The sequence below is a fragment of the Giraffa tippelskirchi genome, chromosome 13 (assembly GCF_054371585.1).
Source record: "Giraffa tippelskirchi isolate mGirTip1 chromosome 13, T2T-mGirTip1v1.2.pri, whole genome shotgun sequence".
NCBI lineage: Eukaryota > Metazoa > Chordata > Mammalia > Artiodactyla > Giraffidae > Giraffa > Giraffa tippelskirchi.
The window spans coordinates 111,838,184-111,859,990 of record NC_137287.1 but is presented as its reverse complement, the minus strand read 5'-3'; the positions used below and the strand labels follow the sequence as shown (position 1 = coordinate 111,859,990).

General features: G+C 42.6%; 1 protein-coding gene across 10 annotated transcripts in view; it reads left to right on the top strand.

Moving 5' to 3' along the window:
- CHD6 (chromodomain helicase DNA binding protein 6) overlaps window positions 1–21,807 on the top strand; it is a 194,991-nt gene that overhangs the window by 36,583 nt on the left and 136,601 nt on the right. For 9 of the 10 annotated variants that reach the window (XM_081556952.1, XM_081556951.1, XM_081556949.1 and 6 more), the window contains exon 2: window positions 15,729–15,785. In XM_081556952.1, coding sequence (XP_081413078.1) covers window positions 15,753–15,785 — 33 coding nt within the window. In that variant the 5' untranslated portion in view covers window positions 15,729–15,752. Of the gene's footprint in view, window positions 1–9,386; window positions 9,554–9,992; window positions 10,118–11,663; window positions 11,775–13,888; window positions 14,100–15,728; window positions 15,786–21,807 lie in introns of all 10 variants that reach the window. The other variant, XM_081556950.1, reaches the window with a different exon arrangement.

The following is a 21,807-nucleotide window of genomic DNA, read 5'->3' as shown; positions in this document are numbered from 1 at the left end:
AAGCCTGTTTGAGGGCTGTTTAACTTAATGTCAAACAACAGTATCTAATTCATTCATCAAAAAATATTAACTGCCAGACCACTTTTTTTTTTTTCTTTTTAAATTTGGGACCAAAGTGTTAATACTGAAGTCTTCTGTAGAGCAGTATACTTCTCATGTTGTTGACCTTCTTCTTACCAAGTCTTAGAACAACAGCTTCTGAGTTTTTTTCTTAATGGCTTTTCAGATACCTCTTTGTTCTTAGTCGAAATATCACTGCTCTCCTCTGTTAGCATTATCTTTGTTTTTATCTTTGTCATCACATTCCTTTCTTTCAGAGCAGGTAAATCACCAGATCCCTTTTGGCCTGACTAAGAAATTTGGGGGCCCCCAGTGCAACTCATGTAAAGGTTAGTGGGCGTGGGAATTATAGATCTTTGATTCAGGAATTTGTGGTTCAGGAGAGGCTCATTGTGTGGCTTTGCTACAAACAGAAGCAGGTCAGTGCTACGGTTTGTTTAGGAGTAGATAATTTTGGGTGCAAAATCCTAAGGAATTCACCAAGTTGGAAGTTGGCCTTGGATCTGAGAGATGAATATGGAATCTCAAGGGGGGTCATATTTCCCAGAAAGCATAGGTTGCTAGGAAAGTCTGACCTTATACTGTGGATAGGATTTAGGGTGAATTTTAAAGAAGAGTTGGCTGTGTAAAGCCCAGTTGTTACTAAATCAAAGTGAATAACAATAATAGGTTTTGTGTACAGAGCTTGGTATCTGCACATTTGGTTATGGTTGTGTTCATGCTTTGAATTGCTGGTGGCAACACTTTGGCCAGGCAGAGAGTTACCACAAACATACAACCCAGCAGGCTGAAAACCAAGAATGATTGCCTTGCAAAAATAGTTTCCTTGTATTTTTTAACCCTTAAGTCATTTGAGGGAAGAGGGAAGAAAATAGTGTGGGTGGTGAAACTAGCCAGTGAGCCTTTCATTTATAAATTCAACCCGGAAAATCAAGCGTTTCCTGACTTTTATTTATTTCATTTTCTTACTGGCCTGATCTTATACTTTGTTGTTGTTTAGCCGCTAGGTCATGTCTGACTCTTTTGCAGCGCCATTGACTGTAGCCCACCAGGCTCCTCTGTCCATGGGATTTCCCAGACAAGAATACTGGAGTGGGTTGCCATTTCCTTCTCTAGGGGATCGTCCTGATCAGGGATTGAACTCGCATCTACTGCATTGGCAGGCAGATTCTCTACCATTGCTTATACTACAGGGATTGTATGGGTACCGACTATGTCACAGGCCCTGTCCTAGGCATCGGGGACTGATGCAGTCGCTCAGCCCTTTGCAGAGTTACTGTTTTGTATTCTTCTGTTTGAAGGTGGCCTTTAGTATACTTGGCTGTGACATGCAACTTTGTCACCAACTCCTTTAGGATCTATGGAGCCTTTAAAAACTGTTACTTGGATTTCATCTCCAGGCTAATGAGAATTTCCCGACTTGTATTTATTTCATTTTCTTACTGGCCTGAGCTTATACTTTGTTGTTTTTTAGCCCCTAGGTCATGTCTGACTCTTTTGTGACCCCATGGACTGTAGCCCGCCAGGCTCCTCTGTCCATGGGATCTCCCAGGCAGGAATACTGGAGTGGGTTGCCATTTCCTTCTCCAGGGGATCCTCCTGATCAGGGGTCGAACTCGCATCTCCTGCATGGGCAGGCAGATTCTCTACCGCTGCTTATATTGTGCCGCCAACAAAGGGGCTTCATTTGCAAATATAGCGTCTTAGGGAAAGGGTGCGGGTGATGGAAGGTATGATTCTCATTCTGCACTCGTACTCCAGAGCGGCAGTTTGGAAATTTGCGGTCCTCCAAAACTGCTCGTCTGCATCTAGAACAGTCTTGAGTCACATCCCTACGTCTGGTTCTCAGTTCTCATGCTGATGATGGATGGGAGCATTGGAATGGGTGGTATAAATACATGGTAGGAATAGCGGGAGATTATGGGTATTAAGGAGATAAATTTGTATTTCAAAATGGTTGTCTTTTGATCTGCGAATGGATGCTATTTATCAGGTAAACTAACAGGCCCCTCTCTGTGGTTCTCTCAACTCATCCTGGGCATGAATTCTGTCATCTCCCAGACCAGTCCTTCTTAAATAGTACCTCGTGCCAATCTGAAAACTTGCTGAGTTTTACTTCTGGTTAAGCGATTATCTAGGTATTAGAAGTCAGTACTTGTAACTCTATGTTGTTTGCTCATATATTAATTTAAAGTAGGTTATGAAATCTATACCAGCGATTAGGCAGATTAGATGGATCACACATAACATTAGACAATGTTAACAGCTTTTCGTCAGTTGGCTTACATTTGCCTCGGGTGGTCTCTTGAGTATTCTGCTTATTGCTTGCAGTTTCTGCGTCGTCGCACAACCAGATTTGGATCACCAGGGCGTTTTACTGGCAGGAGATTCTGGTTGCCAGCCACCCGCCTCACGCTTCAGCCAGTGCTTGTCAGAGCTTGCTTTTGCAAGGAGAGCTCTCTCCCTCGTCAGTCACATCAGGCAGTGCCTTGTTACATGTATTCCCCCACAGCCTGGTTCTGCATTTATCACAATACTTTTCTTCTTTTTAGATTTCAGGGAAGGGGGACTTGAGGGTGGGAGAGGATTAAGAACAATTTAATCTTCTAAAATTCCATAGCTTTAAAAAAAACAAAATCCTCCTCAGATTCTGTTAAAGAAAAAATTTTAGCCCCTTAAGAAAGGGCAAGAGGTACCAGAGTTGAGCAGCTTTTAGGAGGTGAAACGACTGTGGAATCCATCAGGGCGCAGCATCCTCCTGGGTTTGCAGCGGGTGATTTAATGTACGATGTGGAAGTTCAGTTTCAGGGTTTCACCTTAAAACTGGAACAGAAGGAAATCTGTGTGAGATTCAGAATCCATTTTTTGTCTTGTTTTTAAACAATAGAAGAAAAAAGTCCACATGGAAAAATCTTGGGTTTTTATTTTATTTGAACACAGCAGAGTTGTAGAAGTCGGGGAAAGAGCCTGTCTTTTTAGTACAAAGAATCCCACAAATTTATTTGATGTCTTCAGATTGTAGACTGGTTTGCACTTGGACTGGCTCTTCTGTTTCCTGTAGAATGAAGAGTGCTGAGCCTGGATGGCCATAAGTACATGATTTTTCTTGTATTATTTACCCCAAAGGAAGAGCTCTGCTGAGTGTTGTCTGTGTTATGATTTTGTTAATGTATGTTTACTGTGTTTCCTGCTGTCTTGGATAGCCATCAGATAGAGTTTGTTCCTTACTGTAAATTGCTCCAAAACAGTTTTGTTGAACAATTTCAGGATTCAAATGGGAGGTTTTAGGAAAGTAGATAAAGAATTTAAACAATCACTTGGCAGTTACATCCCTAAAGATTTTTTATCTCTGTTTATCTTATGAATTATTTGTATGAGTTGTTTTTTTTTTCCTTATGTATAATATAATATTATCTGAAGGGTCCATCTTACGTTAAATGTGCTTAAAAGGTCTTTTTGAATGATAGTTTTATCAAGCTGTTTTAATTGCTTCCTCTTCACCCCAAGGATGGATCAAAACCATTTACTATAGCCTGCTTTCTTTCTTTCTATTTTTCCTCTTGAATGTAGTGATTTATCTATAGGATATCTTTCTATTCTCTGTCCGCTCTCCAGTAGAACATCTCCAGTCCTAACCTCCTGGTGGCTCAGACGGTAAAGAGTCTGCTTGCAATGTTAGGAGACTGAGGTTCCATCCCTGGGTCGGGAACATCCCCTGAAGAAGGAAATGGCAACCCACTCCAGTATTCTTGCATGAAAAGTCTCATGGACGGAGGAGCCTGGCAGGCTACATACAGTCCATGGGGCTGCAAAGAGTCGGACACAGTGATTTCACTTTCCTCACTTTCCTTTCTTTTCGGGGAGGGCATGGCCTTCCTGCATTTCCAATCTCAGGTTTGCATGCCTCAGTTTCCCTTAGTCACTCCTTCAGCCCTTCTAACAACTGACAACAATCCTCACCTCTCCTGCTATTTTCATACAAGGCAGTTTGGTGTAGTGCTCAGATGTCTGAATTGGAACCTGGGAAATCGAATCCTCGTACTTTTGCATAATTGTGTCCTTTGGGCACTTAGGCTACTCTGACCCTTAAGTTTCATTATCTTAAGATAAAAGGATTGCATTGGCAGACCTTAAAGTTCTCTCCCTTCACTTTGCATATCTTTACTGTTTCTTCAAATTTAGCCTGTCCAAAAGAGAACTCATTCATCTCCTCTCCAAAAGATAGTTTTTGTCCCTATTCTATTAATGAGAGACTAAGACCTAGGGAGACTGAATGAATTGTACAACTTATGTTGCTGCTACTGCTGCTAAGTCGCTTCAGTCGTGTCCGACTCTGTGCGACCCCATAGACCGCAGCCCACCAGGCTCCCCCGTCCCTGGGATTCTCCAGGCAAGAACACTGGAGTGGGTTGCCAAACACTGGAGTGGGTTGCCATTTCCTTCTCCAGTGCGTGAAAGTGAAGTCTCTCAGTCGTGTCTGACTTGTAGCGACCCCATGGACTGCAGCCTACCAGGCTTCTCCGTCTGTGGGATTTTCCAGGCAAGAGGACTGGAGTGGGCTGCCATTGCCTTCTCCAACTCATATTGCAGTTGTGTCCAGAACCTAGATATCTTCGCTCTAAAAGTGAAAGTAGTCGCTCAGTCGTGTCCAACTCTTTGCAACCCCATGGACTCTAGCCTGCCAGGCTCCTCTGTCCATGGAATTCTCTAGGCAATAATACTGGCGTGGATTGCCATGCCCTTCTCCAGGGGAATCTTCCTGACCCAGGGATCGAACCTAGGTCTCCCACATTGCAGGCAGATTCTCTACCATTCGAGCTTCAAGGGAAGCTCCTACAGGTATGACTCTTCCTCCACAAACGGCATTAAAGTGCCACGAGTCAAAAAGATCTTACATTACTAGTGAAGTCTCTTGAGACCGAATATGGAAAGTCATCTGTAAAAACCCCGTCTTCTCACATAAGGTTATAGCTTGAATCTTTAGAACTCTAAACTCTAAATGGGCTTGGCTGTTAGGAGATTGGTTTCTTCGGTCCTGTGTTCACAGATGAGATCATTCCTCATCTGGGTCCGTTGACATTATAGTGTAGCGTCTAATGACAGAAAGGAAGGGCAGTCAGGTTTTACTTTACAACGTGTTATTTAATAACCCTGGTAATGCCTGGCCACTTGCTTCTACTGCTACCCTTAATAGTGATTCTTATCAAGCAAATTGATTTTTATCACTAGATTAGGAGTTGACATGATTGAAGAGATGAACTGGGATTTGGAGTTGATTTTTCTCCTTTTGTATTACAAAAATATGTCTCATTCATCATGAAGATCAGAGTGTTTGGCTTTGTAATCTCAGAGGTCCCATTCAGTTCTGATTTGGTGAATGCAGCTTTGTTGAAATGTTGCTAGTCACTTCTAGAGAGCTTCCTTAGTTTGCACCTTTATACCATCTAGAAGGCTTGTTTATACCTTTATACACCTTTATACCATTAGGGCTTCCCAGTGCTTACACTTTTATACCGTTGGGGCTTCCCAGGTGGCTCTAGTGGTAAAGAACCCACCTGCCAATGCTAAGAGGCATGGGTTTGATCCCTGGAGGAGGGCATGACAAACCACTCCAGTATTCCTGCCTGGAGAATCCCAGACAGAGAAGCCTGGTGCACTGCAGTCCACAGGGTCCGCAGAGTTGGACGTGACTGAAGTGGCTTAGCACACTTGGCACATACCATCTAGATGGGCTTCCCTAGTGGCTCAGCGGTGAAGAATCTGCCTGCAGCGTAGGAGACTGGGGTTCGATCCCTGGGTTGGGGAAGATCCCCTGGAGAAGGAAATGGCAACCCACTCTAGTATTCTTACCTGGGAAATCCCACAGACAGAGGAGCCTGGTGGGCTACAGTCCACGGGGTCGCAAAAGAGTCGGACATGACTTAGTGACTAAACAACAGCAACCATCTGTTAGATACAACAGATTATAATAAGGAATTATGGCAGTGGTAGATGTTGGTTGAAGTCAATAGTAATGAGTTTAAAGCCTTGTTATTTTGTAGTTGACCAACAGGAAGCCTCTCAAAATGGACATTTCTAATACTCTTTATTCAATAACAAGAATTTTCTAGAAGATTATTGCTCTTACTGCTGATTATGCCTTCTCTCACAGACAAAGATTAAAGTCAGTGCTCTTCATTTGCTTTTTGGCTTGCATCACCCACATGGAAGGTAACAAAGCTTTTAGTATAATGCATTGAGTGTTTAAAACAAGTTTTGAGGGGCAAAGCATCTTAAGTTAATATTGGAGGCGGTAATTGTACTTTCAAGCCAGCAAAACAAAGAGCTACCTCAGTTTGGAAGTTGTGACAGTGCTAAGTAAGGCCTTCTCCCTAGTATTGTGGACAGATGTTTCAAGCTAGGCATCTGCATTTTTGGAGAGAAGGTTTTTTTAGTCTCTGCCTGGTTTATTTCCCTTACATAGGTATGATCCTTCTTTTTTGACCCACCATTGATAAAGCCTGTGTAATAGTCACTTATTCACTCATTCACAAAATACTGTACTAGGAAAGTCATAAACTATATACAGAAGGTAACAGAAATAAATCTAATTTGTAAATTTTGTATGTTCCCCCAAAAAAGATCTAATTTACAGATTCTCTATGTTAAAAAAAAAAAACCAACTTTTAGGTATCAAAAAAATCTCTATATATATGAATCAAAATCCTAATTTTTTTTGTGTGTGTGCTGTGCCATCTTTGATGGAGAAAAAAACTCATTCAGAGCCTTGAAAATATAGAAAATACTTTAAGTTGGTACAGAAGCATTTTCTCACTCCAGGTTGAGTTTTCTGGTTGTGTGGAAGTCTTCTACTAAATCATAGGGTCTCTTTGAAAGGAAAGTGCCACTGTTTGTCATTTGAATGGCCTTCCATTGTGGGTTACCAAAAAAAAAAGAATTATTGAATGGTAAACTTGTTAGCTATTAAAAATAAGAAGAAGAAGAAGAAGAAAGGTGGGGAAAGCTCCCAGAAAGCAGATCACAAAGAGACAAAAAAATTTTTTAATGAGAAAATTAGAGGTATAGCCCAGAAGGTCTATCATTCAAATACAATAATAGGAGTTCTATTACAAGAAAACAATAGGGAGGAAATTATGAGGAAGTAATACAAGAGTATTTCTCAGAACTGAGACAGGAGTTTCTAGCATGTGAAAGAATTTACCAGGTTCCCAACCTCATGGATAAAAATAGCCCCAGGGTACATCATTATGAAAAGATGCTCCCTTGGGCTAAAAGCTTTCTGTGAAGGAACAGAGGTTCCAGATAAGGGATTAGCCATCTCAGTGGTTCAGATTCCTTAACAGGCGTTGGAAGGAACAGGACTGTGGTGAAATGTTCTTGAAATTCTGAGAAGAATTCCATCTCCAACTTGTGATTTGCTGCCCTCCAAGCCATCAAGGTGGACTGCGAGCATAGTCAGACACGAAGATCTCAGAACTTATATTTCCTAGTGAGTCAGTGGACATTGTGTTTCACTAGAATGAGAGTAAACCCTCAGAGAGAAGAAAGAAACTTGGGCGTCCACGCTTAAGAGCGACACAGAGAAGGGAGGATGGAGGGGGGAGGCCCCAGTAGGGTGAGGTGGCGTTGAAGCCGACTGAAGAGAGCTCTGAGACGTCAGATAGAGCGGTACGGGGGGAAGAGATGAACCTAGGTTGAGAGGAATCCTACTTTTAAAGTTTTAGGGGAGCATTTTTAGGTAAGTTAGTGACTCACAGAAAACAAAGCACATTTTTAAATGTAAAGGTACTTGCTGTCTTTAGGGGGAAAAATTACACACAAAAAGAAAACTTTAGCACAGTATAGTTCATATCTTAGCTGTGAAATGAATATTGATTTAATAATAGCTATACCGGGAAGATACGGTTCATCTTCTGTAGCAGAGGGGCTACGTGCTTTTGTTGTTTCTTTAAAATACAGACAAACCCATACGTTTGCATGTTGTCTGTGGCTGTTTTCAGTGACTGCTACAGTGGCAAAATTGAATAGTTGCAACAGAGACTATGTAGTCTGCAAAGCCTAAAATATTTATTATCTGGTATTTATAAAAATATTTGCCAACTCTTGTTTTATAGGAAGAAACTGATAGAATATTTAAAATCAGAAAAAGGTCTGATAGCAGTACTAGTATGTTTTTTAGAAATCTTATTTGTTTGTTTGTTGACACTGAAGTATAGTTGGTGGACAATATTGTGTCAGTTTCAGGTGTGTGCTTCAAAATCAGGGAGCATGATACTTTCATCTTCTTTCTCAGGATAGCTTTGGATATTTGGGGTCTTCTTTGGTTCCACACAAATTTTAGGATTATTTGTTCTATTTAGCTCTGTGAAAAATGCCATTGGTATTTTGATAGGGATTGCATTGAATCTGTAGGTTGCTTTGGGTAGTATGATCATTTTAACAGTGTTAATTCTTCCAACCTGTGAGCACAGTGTATCTTTCCATCTATTTGTGTTGTTTTCAGTTTCTTTTATCAGTGTCTCATAGCCTCAAACTACAGGTCTTTCAGCTTCTTTGTTCAGCTTATTCCTCGGTATTTTACTCTTTTTGATGGGGGTTGCAAATGTTTTCTTAATTTCTTTTTCTGAGAGATCATTATTAGTGTATAGAAATGCTACACATTTCTATTACTAATTTTATATCCTGCAACTTCACTGAATTCATTTACTAGTTCTGATGGGTTTTTGTTGGAGTCGATAGTGTCTTCTCGATAAAGCATCATGTCATCTTCAGATGGAGAAGGCAATGACACCTCACTCCAGTACTCTTGCCTGGAAAATCCCACGGACAGAGGAGCCTGGTAGGCTGCAGACCATGGGGTCGCTAAGAGTCGGAAACGACTGAGCAACTTCACTTTCCCTTTTCACTTTCATACATTGGTGAAGGAAATGGCAACCCCCTCCAGTGTGCTTACCTGGAGAATCCCAGGGACGGGGGAGCCTGGTGGGCTGCCGTCTATGGGGTCGCACAGAGTCGGACACGACTGAAGCGATTTAGCAGCATCTTCAGATAGCGATGGTTTTACTTTCCAGTTTGGATGCCTTTTATTTCTTTTTCTAGTCTGATTGCCCTGGCTAAGACTTCCAATACTATATTGAATAAAAGTGGTGGGAGTGGGCATTCTTGTCTTGTTCATGATCTAAGAGGAAATGCTTTCAGCTTTTCGCTGTTGAGTATGGTATTAACTGTGGATTTGTCATTGCGCTCAGTTGATCAGTCTTGTCTGGCTCTTTGTGACCCTTTGAACTGCAGCCTGCCAGATTCCTCTCTCCATGGGATTTTTTCAGGTAAGAATACTGGAGTGGATTGCCATTTACTCTTCCTCCAAGGGATCTTCCCAACTCAGGGACTGAACCTGCATCTCCTGTGTCTCCTGCAATGCAGTCGGATTCTTTACCACTGAGCCATTGAGGAAGCCCCATGGGTTGTCATATATGACCTTTATTATGTTGAGGTATGTTCCCTCTGGGTCCACTTTGTTGAGAGTTTTTTTTATCATGAATGGATGTTGAATTTCATCGAAAGCTTTCTCTGCCTCTATTGAGATTACCCTAATGATTTTTATCCTTAATTTTGTAATCACTGTTTTTAAGAAATATTTTGAAATGTAGCAGAAGGAAGAGCTGTAGATCAAAAGATTACCTCTGGGAAGAGTGAGTCAGGAATGGGGAAGAGTAGAGTCAGAATATTTTTTGTTTTAAGCTGCATATTATTGAATTCTTAAGCTAAGTGAAAAAGTATGAATGATGAATGCTAAGAAATTTGGTTGGATGTGAAAGAACAGTAAACAGGAAAGGAAAAAGAAAGGCCACCAGTTATGATAAAGAAGGTAGGAGCTCAAAGCCTTTTCTGTAAACATCGCTTTCCCATTTATTCACTCCCTTACTCCACAGGTAATCCTTTATGAGCCCAGATGTCAGGCACTGAGCCTGGTGCTGCAGGACACAGTCCCTTCCTGGAGGGCTCAGAGGCATAGAGCTGATGGCACGCAGATACGGGGAAAAGATGATATACCATGGTAATATAGCTGCTATGGCTTAGCACTCCTCAGAGGTGCTTTCAGGGCTTAGGGAAGTCAGGTAAAACATCCCGGAGAACATGACACACAGCGTTGAATTTTGAAGCATAAGAGAATGAAGTGGAAGGAGGCATAGCCTGAACTTCAAGTGTTCAGAACAGTTGGCTGAATGGTGGAAGGTAATGTCAGAGCAGCAGACACGGACTAGAGGCTGGATCCCTTACGCAGGGCTCTGTGCTGTGAAGAGTGTTTTCTTTTCTGAAGACACTGCAGAGATAATGATCTGATTTGGCAGATACTTTAGGAAAACACACGCTTAGTGCAATGAGGGTAATGGTATGAGGGTGGAAGGCACTCGAGAAGAGAGACACTTAGGAGGCTGAATCAGGTGAAAAACAACCCCCACCCAAAGTGGACTGGGGAGGATCCTCGGGATTCAGGAATGAGGAAGGAGTTAAGGGAAGGGGAAGGAGTTGAGGACAGCTGGACTCTCGGCTGGGTGGCAGGCTGTGGGACTCTGACCTCCAGTGGGGGACACAGGAGCGGGTGTGTGTGGGTGTGTGTGTGTGATGGCAGCATTGAGTTTGATTTTGGAAGAGTTGTGGGATTTGAGGGGTATCAGTGGAATCCCGGATTGGAACTGGCCAGGATATGGATGGATAACTTAGAAGTCAGGAGGACTTGGATTTGGGAAATGGCACCCCACTCCAGTATTCTTGCCTGGAGAATCCCATGAACAGAGAAGCCTGGTGGTCTGTAGGCCATGAGGTTGCAGAGTCCGACGCGGCTGGGTGACTGAGCCCACACACCTGTTGTAGAGGTGAAGTCTGGGGGTTGAGTGGGGAACTCAGAGCCCGTGTGGAATTCATTAACACATCATCTACTCTGTCCTGTTTTAGAGTGATGTGATTAACATTGCCACGTGAAGTTTAGAACTTAAGAGTATTTAGCCATGGAGACACTGACATTTAAGAGTTGGGCCTTATAATGAGAGGAGCCTATGGAGGAAGCTAAGCTTTGGAAGCCTGCAGTCAGAGGGAAAGCTGGAGGGAATGGCCTCCAGGAAACCAGTGAGATGGGGATTTTAAGAGGAGAAAATGGTCTGTAGCTACAGTGCTGCAAGAAACTCAGGATAAGGCCTTGGACTTGTTAACTAGGGAGTCATTGCAAAGAGGATCTTTAGGGAAGTAATAGGGAAGGAAGTGATGATTCAGGTGTGGGATTTGTTAGTACGGTTACTGTTCTGAGATAGAGTTGAGCCTGTTTGTCTGCGGAGGGAAGGAAGTGATTCTTCATGGAACACGTGTTTGTTGAGTCCCCGTTAGGAGCCCATTGCTTTTTCAGACTCAGGAAGTACAGCATGAACAAAACAGAGCTTACACTCGCGTGTGCACATCTCACAGGTAATAAGTTTGTAATCAACTAGACATAATACGGCGTCAGGCAGTAACAAGTGCCAGGAAAAAAAGCTAAATTAGGGTGAGAGAAGAGAGAGTGGGGACAGGGGTTGGGGGGAGTAGGGGGTGAAGGAAGACTTTGGTGGCAGGTGACATCTGAGGAGAAACTGGAACGAGACGAGGAGAGACTAGCTGCAAAGTGATCCAGAGCCTGAGGTGGCTGAGAAGCAGGAGAGGATGGACCCCAGTGCTGATGGAAGGTTAGTTGTCCTCTGGAGAGGGGGGCCACTTTCCTTCCCCTGCCCTGGAGGGAAGCCCAGGACAGGTGACACCCAAGGCTGCCAGAAAGCTTGTGTACGTCCTGTGTCCTGAGACTCTCTGAGGTTGGCGCTGTCGGCCTTTTCGTAGGTGAGGAGACAAAGGCTGACAGCACGGAGGAGCTTGGAGATGGCGCTGGGGCAGAATTGTCGAACTGGAGAGAGAAAAAGTCATACATTTCAGAACGTTCTTAATGAACCTGCACCCATTTTTCTTAATATAAGCTTCGCTGTGAGTGTCAAGAAGGAATGGGAATATTTATATTGTTTACTTTTATATTATTAACAGCTAACCTTCTTGTGAAGGTAATTAAATACTGCTTTCATACATGAGCAGTGAAATGCATTGAGGAGTTCTTCCAGTTTTCACGTCATTCAGAAGTTACACACTTTTTAATTTTTATTGTGTTTTGGCTGCACTGCAAGGCATGTGGAATCTAGGCCCCTAGCCAGAGAATGAACCCCTGCCCTTCAACAATGGAAGCGCGAAGTCTCAACCAGTGGGCCACCAGGGAAGCCCCGGTTATACACTTTTTTTTAAATATACTTTTTTAATACACTCTCTTGACAGGTTTCCTGGTTTGTCCACACAGGAGTTTCAGAATATATTTGTATTATGCTTCTAATTAAATTGTGGGACTCTGAAATTACTGTTTTAATTTGCACTTTATTGAACCTAAAGGATCTATCTAATCACAACTTTTGGGTGATGTCAGCACAGGAGCAGAGGCTGTGAAACCATTTCCAGGGTTGTGCAGAAGTACCTGCTTTAGCGTATATCGGTTCGCTATTTCTGCTGCATAAAATTTAGCCTCACAAAAAGATTAGGTAGTTTTGTGTCTTTTAAACACGTGCCATCAAAGAGGTAAAAAGGTAGAGATAACTTCAGAGAGAATGCCTTGTAAACTACTAGATGGTATTTGGAGAAATAAAAGTCAATACACACTTATTGAACACCAAATTGATGCTGTTGATAACAGCTGCTATCTTGTGAAGTACCCACATGCTGGTGTGTGGCAGCCCATCCAGGTACTAGAAATGATTTCACAATCACAACGCAAGGTTGGCCAAAGATCTACTTTCAGTGAACGAGAGCAATTCTTCTTTCCTTGGTGTGTGGGATCTTAGTTCCCTGACCAGGGATCCCAGGGATCCAGCCTGCACCCCTGCATTGGAAGGTGAAGTCTTAACCCCTGGACCACCAGGGAGGTCCCTGCAGCAGTTACTCTCACAGCAGCATCACTGGGACGCACTTGGATTTCACACACATTGTCTCTCTCAGAGAACGGAGTGGGTTTATCTGCATGGTGTGAAAATCTCTGAGGGTGCAGATGGCAGTATCTCACATGTGAACACCTGGTGAGGGATGGTGGTGAGATTTGGTTTAGGATCTTTCACCCAGCTTTTCCTCCAAGCCTTCTCTCTGCTGAGTGACCACATTTAAACCTTACTTGGGTCAGCCCCCCACCTTCCCAGCTTTTCTAGCGTGTGCTCACCGGCCACCTCTAACCTTCCCAGGCCATGTGATGACCGGGACCCGGGGAACAGTGACCCTCTGCAGTGGCTGAGCTCTGCTGTGACAGCGTTTCCACACTGTCTCCCGCCTCATCCCTGAGCTTCCTCTCAGCTTGATTTCCTACTGGCTGATTGCCCCGGGGTGGGTTCCTGAAAGCGGAACTGACACAGTCCATAGATCTAGGTGGTGCGTTGCCTGAGTGCTTTCAGAAAGCTGGAGACAATGAACGTGCCAACAGTGATGATCAGTTGGACCTGTTTTCCCCATATTGCAGGCAGTGTTGGGGCCCTGTTTGTTTGCATGCTGGTTTGTGGACCTTAATCAGAAACTGTATTTTTTGATGTCTCTACTGCATTATACTTGATTTTTTTTTTTGGGAGGGGGGGTATATTAAAAGGTGGCACTAGATTTTTTCTGCATTTTGTAAGCAATTGATTTCATTTTGTTGGGTAGAATTTTATTTGAGTTATGTGTGTGGTTATTGATAATATCCCTTTTTATTAGCCAGAGTTTACTCCCCAAACTTCCTTCTTCATTTCAGAATTTGTGGCAATTTGTGATGGTTGAGAATGTTGGTTTTCTGGGGTCTGATAACTCAAAATTGAAAGATAAAGGAGATGGACTTTTGTGCCAACATAGTTGACCTAGAGTCGACTCCGCTGTATTGAAGTCCAGAGGGTAAGATTCTCTGAACTGCTCTGATTTCAGAGCCCTTACCTTGCCATTTCTCAGGAATTTATGGTTTTCTTGAGGTAAGTTCATTGTTTCATAAAATGTTAGTCCTCACACTGATCCTTGAAAGCACTATTTACTGACTTGGTTTTCCCTTGTCCTGGCTTGGCCAGTTCTTCTCTGCTGCCCTGTCTTTCCCCCTTGGTCTAGGGCCTGCCTGTGCCCACTTTGCCACTTGTCGCTTCCATGGATGCTGTGCTCTTTGCAAGCAGCAGTATCCTGGTAACAAGTTATGCTCCTTTGAATAGAAAATGCTTCTAACTCTTGGAGGAAAAGAAAACCCTAAATTGACAGACTTTAAACTGTAATTGTGGTTCCCATGGATGATTGAAATCCCAAGTCCTTCATTTTTCTTAGTTGCATCAAACACACCATGAGCCCACTTAGGTGAGACTGCCTTGGTTTAGTCTACAACTTCTCTTTTGATGCCTGCGCATACCGCATTCACTTGCATGTGAGAAATAAGTATAACATAAGGATAATCGTGCATCTCTGGGATGGGTTCCTAGCTACGTGGGATGTCCAGGAAATCAAGGTAAACAATGAATATGAAGTGATGTCTACATCCAGACTAGAACCGGAAGCCGAGATGTATATATTATGATCTTTCCGTTGTTTGTCTATGGGGGAGGTGAGAGTGGGTGATTCAGGCAGCCCTACATCCTGGGTGTCCTAGAACAGAGTTCCTTCTGTCCCCTGGATGCCCCAGAGCACTTCAAGGCTTCTCAAGCCACTTGCTGGGCTCTTGTTGCCGTGCTGCTCAAAAGCCATTTATGAGAAGTTCAGTGTCATCATGGGCTTTATGATTGGAGCCTGGGAATGGGACTTAAGTCCTGGGTATAAGAAAATCATTAGGAAAAAATGGAATATTGAAGTAGACTTTATTTTGTCAGTTTAAAATGCACATGGTTTGAAACATCAAGTAATGTAGGACAGCATATGATGAAATGCAAGAGTGGCCTGTTCTGTCTCATACCAGCTTCTCTCTCCTTCAGAAGAACCACTTTAACTCTTTCAGCTTTTTCTTTTTAAAAAATATTTGTTTATTTATTTAGCTGCACTGGTTGTTAATTGTGGAGTCTAGTTCCCTGACTAGGAATTGAACCCGGGCCCCCTGCACTGGAAGCATGGAGTCTTAGCCTTTGGACCACCAGAGAAGTCCTTTAACTCTCTTTTTTATTGTGCATATTTCTATTTCCTGATACATCAGTTATAGATATTATTTACTAATTTTCTTCCCCCCCTAAAATGAGGGCTTTGCTTATTAGTTCTAGCCCCTCTCCACCCCTCCACACCCCCCCCCCCGATATACTCATGGCATCATTTTCGGTTCCTCTTTTAGTTCCCTTTGTGATTTAATGTGCCAGCATCCAGCATCTTTTATAACTTGTTTCATCTATGAAGACAGTATCTTTTTGACTCTACTGCATCTAGAGCAAAAAATGAGGGCTCAGGATAGGAGTAGGTAGGCTTAGGCCAGTGCACAGGGCTCTCAGGGGTGTCAGGCTAGAAGATTGCTAATCGTAAATGTTCTGGGGAAGTAATCCTCCATTCTCTGTTTTCCTCACGGGCCACAGCTAATGTTGAGATAATCTGAAATGTTTTATCGTGGATTTTAACATAATTTTCGCCTTTTTTATGTTTTACAGAAATAAAATAATTGCCTTTAATAGATGATAATGAAAATACAGAAGAAAGAGAAGCAGGTAAGAGATCACCTATCTTTTGAGTGAGTGAATCCAGCGCACACAGTGCTTTTTTTTTTTTTAAACAAGAGGAGTTGCTGGCAGTTCTGGCTTCTCTCTCAGCCTCTGGTGGTTACCCTGATTTCTGTGTTTTCCATTCTTCACGTGGTAACTGAGAACTCTGTCCTGAAGGACTTAATATATAGATTTGTACTGTGCTCAGGTCAGCTCCATATAGGAATAAATGTAATGAAGACTGTAAATCAGAATATGACTCAAAATTAGCTATGTGAAACATCTAGAGAGATGTTTCCTCTCCCCGCCCCCGCCGGGAACAGCTTACCAAGTTTTTATAAAGAGAGAAGTGCTTACTTTTTTATGGTTTACATATTTATTATTTTCGATGTTCAGTTAAACTAAAAGCATTGTCTCACAGACCTCCTATTTATCAGGATCTGAAGAAGTTTTCTTCTGCAGAAAATAGTGAACTTCTCAACTGTTCAGTTTCCTGAAGGGGGGGAGTTGATAAAACATTTGGCCCGTGTGACCCATCCTGCTAAGATCTTTTTCCTCAGTTGGTATTATAGTTCTGTGTTCCAGGTGCTTCCCTATTCAGAGCAACCCAGAGACCTAAGCCAGTGAGGCCCAGGGAGGTGAGAGGAGGGGACCGTCCTCGAACTCCTGGAATTGGGCTGGTTTTCCTTGTACAGAATTGATGACAACCTGGTAACAGGGAGGTCTGAGTCTCTGCTCTTCAGCTGGAACCCATGCACGGAGGTTGGGTGGGACCAGCCACTTTGCTCTCTGCTTCTGTGGAGCACTCAGTAGGTTGAATACAGGGTGGTCTAGGGATACGGTTCCAAGGACTACCCTCTGTTCTGTCTCCAGCAGATAGGTCCTTGTGAAACCAAACTAAAACAGCCTGTTCTAGGAAATAATTGACTCATCTGCTGCCTGAAGGCTGTCTGCACTCCCGATTTCTTCCTGTCCTGACTCTTTCGAGTCAAAAGTTAGCAGACAAAGACTGCAGAGCATGCAGTTCCATCTGCCAGAATTTTCTGCTATGGATATACTTAGACAAGTATGCCAAACTGGGTATACAGGCTTCGTGGCTTCTTTGTTTATAAGAGCAAAAATGGAAAAGAACTTACGTGTCCATCAAAAAGGGGACTACGGGAAGGCTTCATTTTACTGTGCTTCACAGGAACTACCTTTTTTTTTTCTTTTTACAAATGGAAGGTTTATGGCACCCCTGCCTTGAACAAGTCTAACAGAGCCATTTTTCTGATAGCATTTGCTCACTTCATGTCTCGGTGTCACGTTTTGGTAATTCTCTCAATATTTCAGACCTTTTCATTGTTACTATATTTGTTATGGTGATCTGAGATCCATAATCTTCGGTGTTACTATTGTAATTGTTTTGGGGTGCCAGGAACTGCACCCATGTGAGACAGCAAACTTCATGGACAAATGTGTGTGTTCTCACTGCTCCACTGACTGGCTGTTCCTCCACCGATCACCTTCTCCTCTGGCTTCTGAGCCCAAGAAACAACCATTCCTCGAGACACAGCAATATGGAAATTAGGCCACTTAATAACCCTACAACGGCCTCTAGGTCCGAGTGAAAGGAAGGGTTGCTTGGCTTTCATTTTCAATCAAAAGCTAAAGGTGATTAAGTTTAGTTGAAGAAGGCACATGGGAAGTAGAGACAGGCTAAAATCGAGGCCTCTTGTGCCTAACAGTTAGCCAAGTTGCGAATGTAAAGGAAAAGTTCTTGAAGGAAATTCAAGGTCCCACTCCAGTGAACACATCAATGATGAGAGCACACAGCAGGCTTATAGATGATGTGGAGGAAGTTTTAGTGGTCTGGGTGGAAGGTCAAGCAAATCACAACATTCCCCTGAGTCAGAGCCTCATCCACAGCAAGGCCCTAACTCTCTTCAATTCTGTTAAGGCTGAGAGAGGTGAGCCAAGTGCCCAAGAAAAGTTTAAAGCTAGCAGAGGTTGGCTCATGAGGTTTCAGGAGAGAAGCCATCTCCATAACATAAAAATGCAAGGTGAAGCAGCAAGTGCCGATGTAGAAGCTACAGCAAGTTATGCAGAAGATCTAGCTCATGTAATCGTGAAGGTGACTACGCTAAACAATAGGTTCTCAATTTAGACAAAACAGCCTTCATTGAAAGAAGATGCCATTTAGGACTTTCATAGCTAGAGAGGAGAAGTCAGTGCCTGTCTTCAAAGCTTCAAAAGACAGGCTGACTCTCTTGTTAGGGGCTAGTGCAGCTGGTTACTTGAAGTTGAAGCCAGTGCTCATGTGCCATCCTGAAACTACTAGGGCCCTTAAAAACTGAGCTAAATGTACCCTGCCTATAGTCTCTAAATGGAAATTACATAGCCTGGATGATAGCACATGTGTTTACAGCATAGCTTACTGTTGAGTCCTACTGCTCAGAAAAAAAATGACTGCTCATTGACAATGCCCATGATCACTCAAGAGCTCTGATGGAGTTGTACACCGAGATTAGTAGTGTTTTCATGTCTGCTAACACAGCATCTGTTCTGCAGCCTTTGGATCAAGGAGTAATTTGACTTTCAAATCTTACTATTTAGGACATGTATTTTATAAGGCTGTAGCTGCCATTGATAGTGATTCCTCTGATGGATCTGGACAAAGCAAATTGAAAGCCTTCTGGAAAGGATTCACCATTCCATATGCCGTGACGAACATTTGTGATTCACAGGAAGAGGTCAAAATGTCAACATTAACAGGGATTTAGGAGAGTTGATTCAAAACCCTCAAGGGTGACTTTGAGGAGTTCAAGACTTTAGTGGAGGAAATAACTGTAACTGTGGTGAGAACTAGAAGTGGAGCCTGAAGATGGGACTGAATTGCTGCAATCTCATGATAAAACCTGAACAAATGGATGAGCAAAGAAAGTGGTTTCTTGAGATGGAAACTGCTCCTGGTGAAGAAGGTTTGACGATTGTTGAAATGGCAAGAAAGGATTTAGAATATTACACAAACTTAGTTGATGAAACAGCAGCAGGGCTTGAGAGGATTGATTCCAGTTTTAAAAGTTGTACAGTGGGTACAACTGTACACTGTCAAGATAGCACTGCATGCTACAGAAAACTGTGAAAGGAAGACTCCATCAATGTGGTAAACTTGATTGTTGTTTTATGTTAATAAATTGCCACAGCCACCCCAGCCTTCAGCAGCCAGCACCCTGTTCAATCAGTAGCTATCAACATCAAGGCAAGACCCTTTATCAGCAAAAAGCATATGACTTGCTGAAGGCTCAGATGATGGTTAGCATTTTTTTTTTAACAATAAAGTGTTTTTAAATTAAGGTATGTAGATTGTTCTTTTTTAGAAATTATGCTATTGCACATTATTTTTAATAGACTTCAGTATAATGTAAACATAACTTGTATATGCACTAGGAAACCAAAAACTCTGTGTGATTCACTTCACTATGATACTTGTTTTATGTGGTGGTCTGGAACTGATCCTGCAGTATCTATGAGATAGGTCTCTGTTTACATCATAGTCAGTGCCAATGGAATATTATGCTGCTGTTCAAAAGAATATATTACTTGAAGAGAACCCCAAACCCTCAAACTATTGTCATTTATGATACATGGGCAGATTTATAAATCTTTAAACAATCTGCATATTTAATTTTTTAAACACTATTTAAGGTAAGCTTTCATTTCAGTAAAAAATAGTTCAGTTCAGTCACTCAGTCTTTGCAACCCTGTGGACTGCAGCACGCCAGGTTTCCCTGCCCATCACCAACTCCCGGAGCTTGCTCAGCCTCATGTCCGTCAAGTTGGTGATGCCATCCAACTATCTCATCCTCTGTCGTCCCCTTCTCCTCCTGCCTTCAATCTTTCCCAGCGTCAGGGTCTTTTCCAGTGAGTCAGTTCTTCACATCAGGTGGCCAAAATAAACCAAAAAAAAGCGTTCTTTATCAAAATTATTCCAGCATGAACTTAGTTTTCTTTCTTTTCAAAGTCATATTAAGACCTTTGATATGTCAGCTAGCAATTATGTAGCCTCAGTGAGATGGGTTTTCATTTAGATCTCATAGTCAATGTTGATGGATAGTGCAGGGTTCTTACTTAAAAGTTAGGAGGGATGGAGAACCAAGTTGATTAAGTGGAGCAGTTGCTCCTGCTTCTCTTCCAGGTACTAGTGATAGGCCATACAGATGCCTGAACTGCAAGATGCTGCCAAGCGTGAAAATAAAAAAAACCTTCCCGCCAAAGCGATCCACAGGCTCTCAAACCGATCTTTGGACATACCTTAGCATATTTTTATTTTTGTTACTGCCCTAATTCATTTTGTGCTCTGAAACATATACTTGAGAGGTCCGAGCAAAGTGACCGTACAGGAACACTGACTCCGTGAGGTGTGATAGGTGAAACTAATATGATGGAGCCTGAAAAATGAAAGATTTAGAAGGATCTTGTGGAGAAGAGGTTAACTCTCTATCTGTCTCATCTGTGGATGAGTATGGACACATGTGGAGAGTTACAGGTGGGCAGGGTATAGGTCCAGCTGAAGAAGACAGTCCTGAGAAGTTGAGCGGCTCAGCTGTGGCCTGTGCCTTGTGGGCAGTAAGCTCCCCACCCCTGGAGAGGCTGGAGAGCTGTTTGCTTGGGTGTCAGAGGCCAGGAGATGGGAACCAGGGCTAGATGGCCTCCGAGGTCCATCCTCACTAGAATCCTAGGGTTTGCCGTGTATGGTATTTATCTGTTGGTAGCAAAATAAAAGAATTTTAAGCAAGTACAATTTTTAATTAAAATATATAATTATATATGACATAGTGGTTCTTTCAGTTCATGTTACTGATGTCACTCAGTATGTCACTAGCTGCGACAGACACAAAGCAACTTTTAAAAACAGAAATAAGCCGCTGAGTTTTAAATTCTATGAATAAAGTGACGCTGAGTCTTATTTACATGTAGGAAACACTGGAATAAAGACTACCACGTTTCAACAGTGGATAGCATGCCTCGTCTCCTTTCCTGCCCAAAGGAGTCTGGGAAGCTCTGGTGACGAGGCCTTGGGCCAGCATCAAAGTGGTGACAAAGATCTAGGATCTGTGACATTTGACAAGTGCCGATATGACTGCACAGAATTGCCTTCCTCTATTTAACTGGGATTCACTCTTGGGAAAACTAGCCCAAAGCTGGTATTCTGAGCGTTATGAAAAGAAACAGAAGTAACAGCAGTGAACATCTTTCCACTGTTGACACAGTTTATAGTCTTCTCATTAACTCACTGTGTGGTTTCTTAGTTGGCTCATCCTTTTACCACTGATACGGTTTTGGAGAAATTTTGCAAGTTTGGAGAAACTATATAACACTCAGTGACCAAGGATCAAAAGTTCTCATTTGGGGAGGGAAAGGGAAATACAGTACCCAGTGCTAACAAGATACTTCCTTAGGATAGTGGTTGTAGGTCTTCTGGTAGCTGCCAAGTGCATATTAGATTTTCTTTAACCCTTACCTTGGGGTCCTTCTGGGTACTGTTGAAAAGTCCGAGGTCACTTATTTAATCTTCAACCTTCTGCTAGATTGATTGATTCTTCATGTATTCTCCCATTCTGTTCTGGGAAACAAATGGATTTGTAAAGAGATGTATAGAAGAGGAAAGAGTTAACTGTTTTCTGGGGAATGGTTAGGGAGATACAGTGATGCTGGGGAGTGGATGATGGAGATAAAGTAGAGGTGCTTAGAGATTCTTGTTAATTCTGATTCTAAGTTTGGTGTATCCATAGCATGAGACAGCATCGTGAAGGAGTCAAGAGCAGTGGCTCTTAAAACCAAGCATCAAACCTGGTCTCAAACTGCAGCTCTGCTGCTCACTAGCTGTGTGACTTTGGGCGAGTTATTTAACCTCTCTGAGCTTCTCTAGAAAATGAAGTTGTAGTTGCAACCATAATATACTTCCTCTTAGAGCTGTTTTGAGACATAATGTGTTTAAGAATACTCAGTCCTTAGTAAAGTGAGATATTACTATGATTATTGCTGG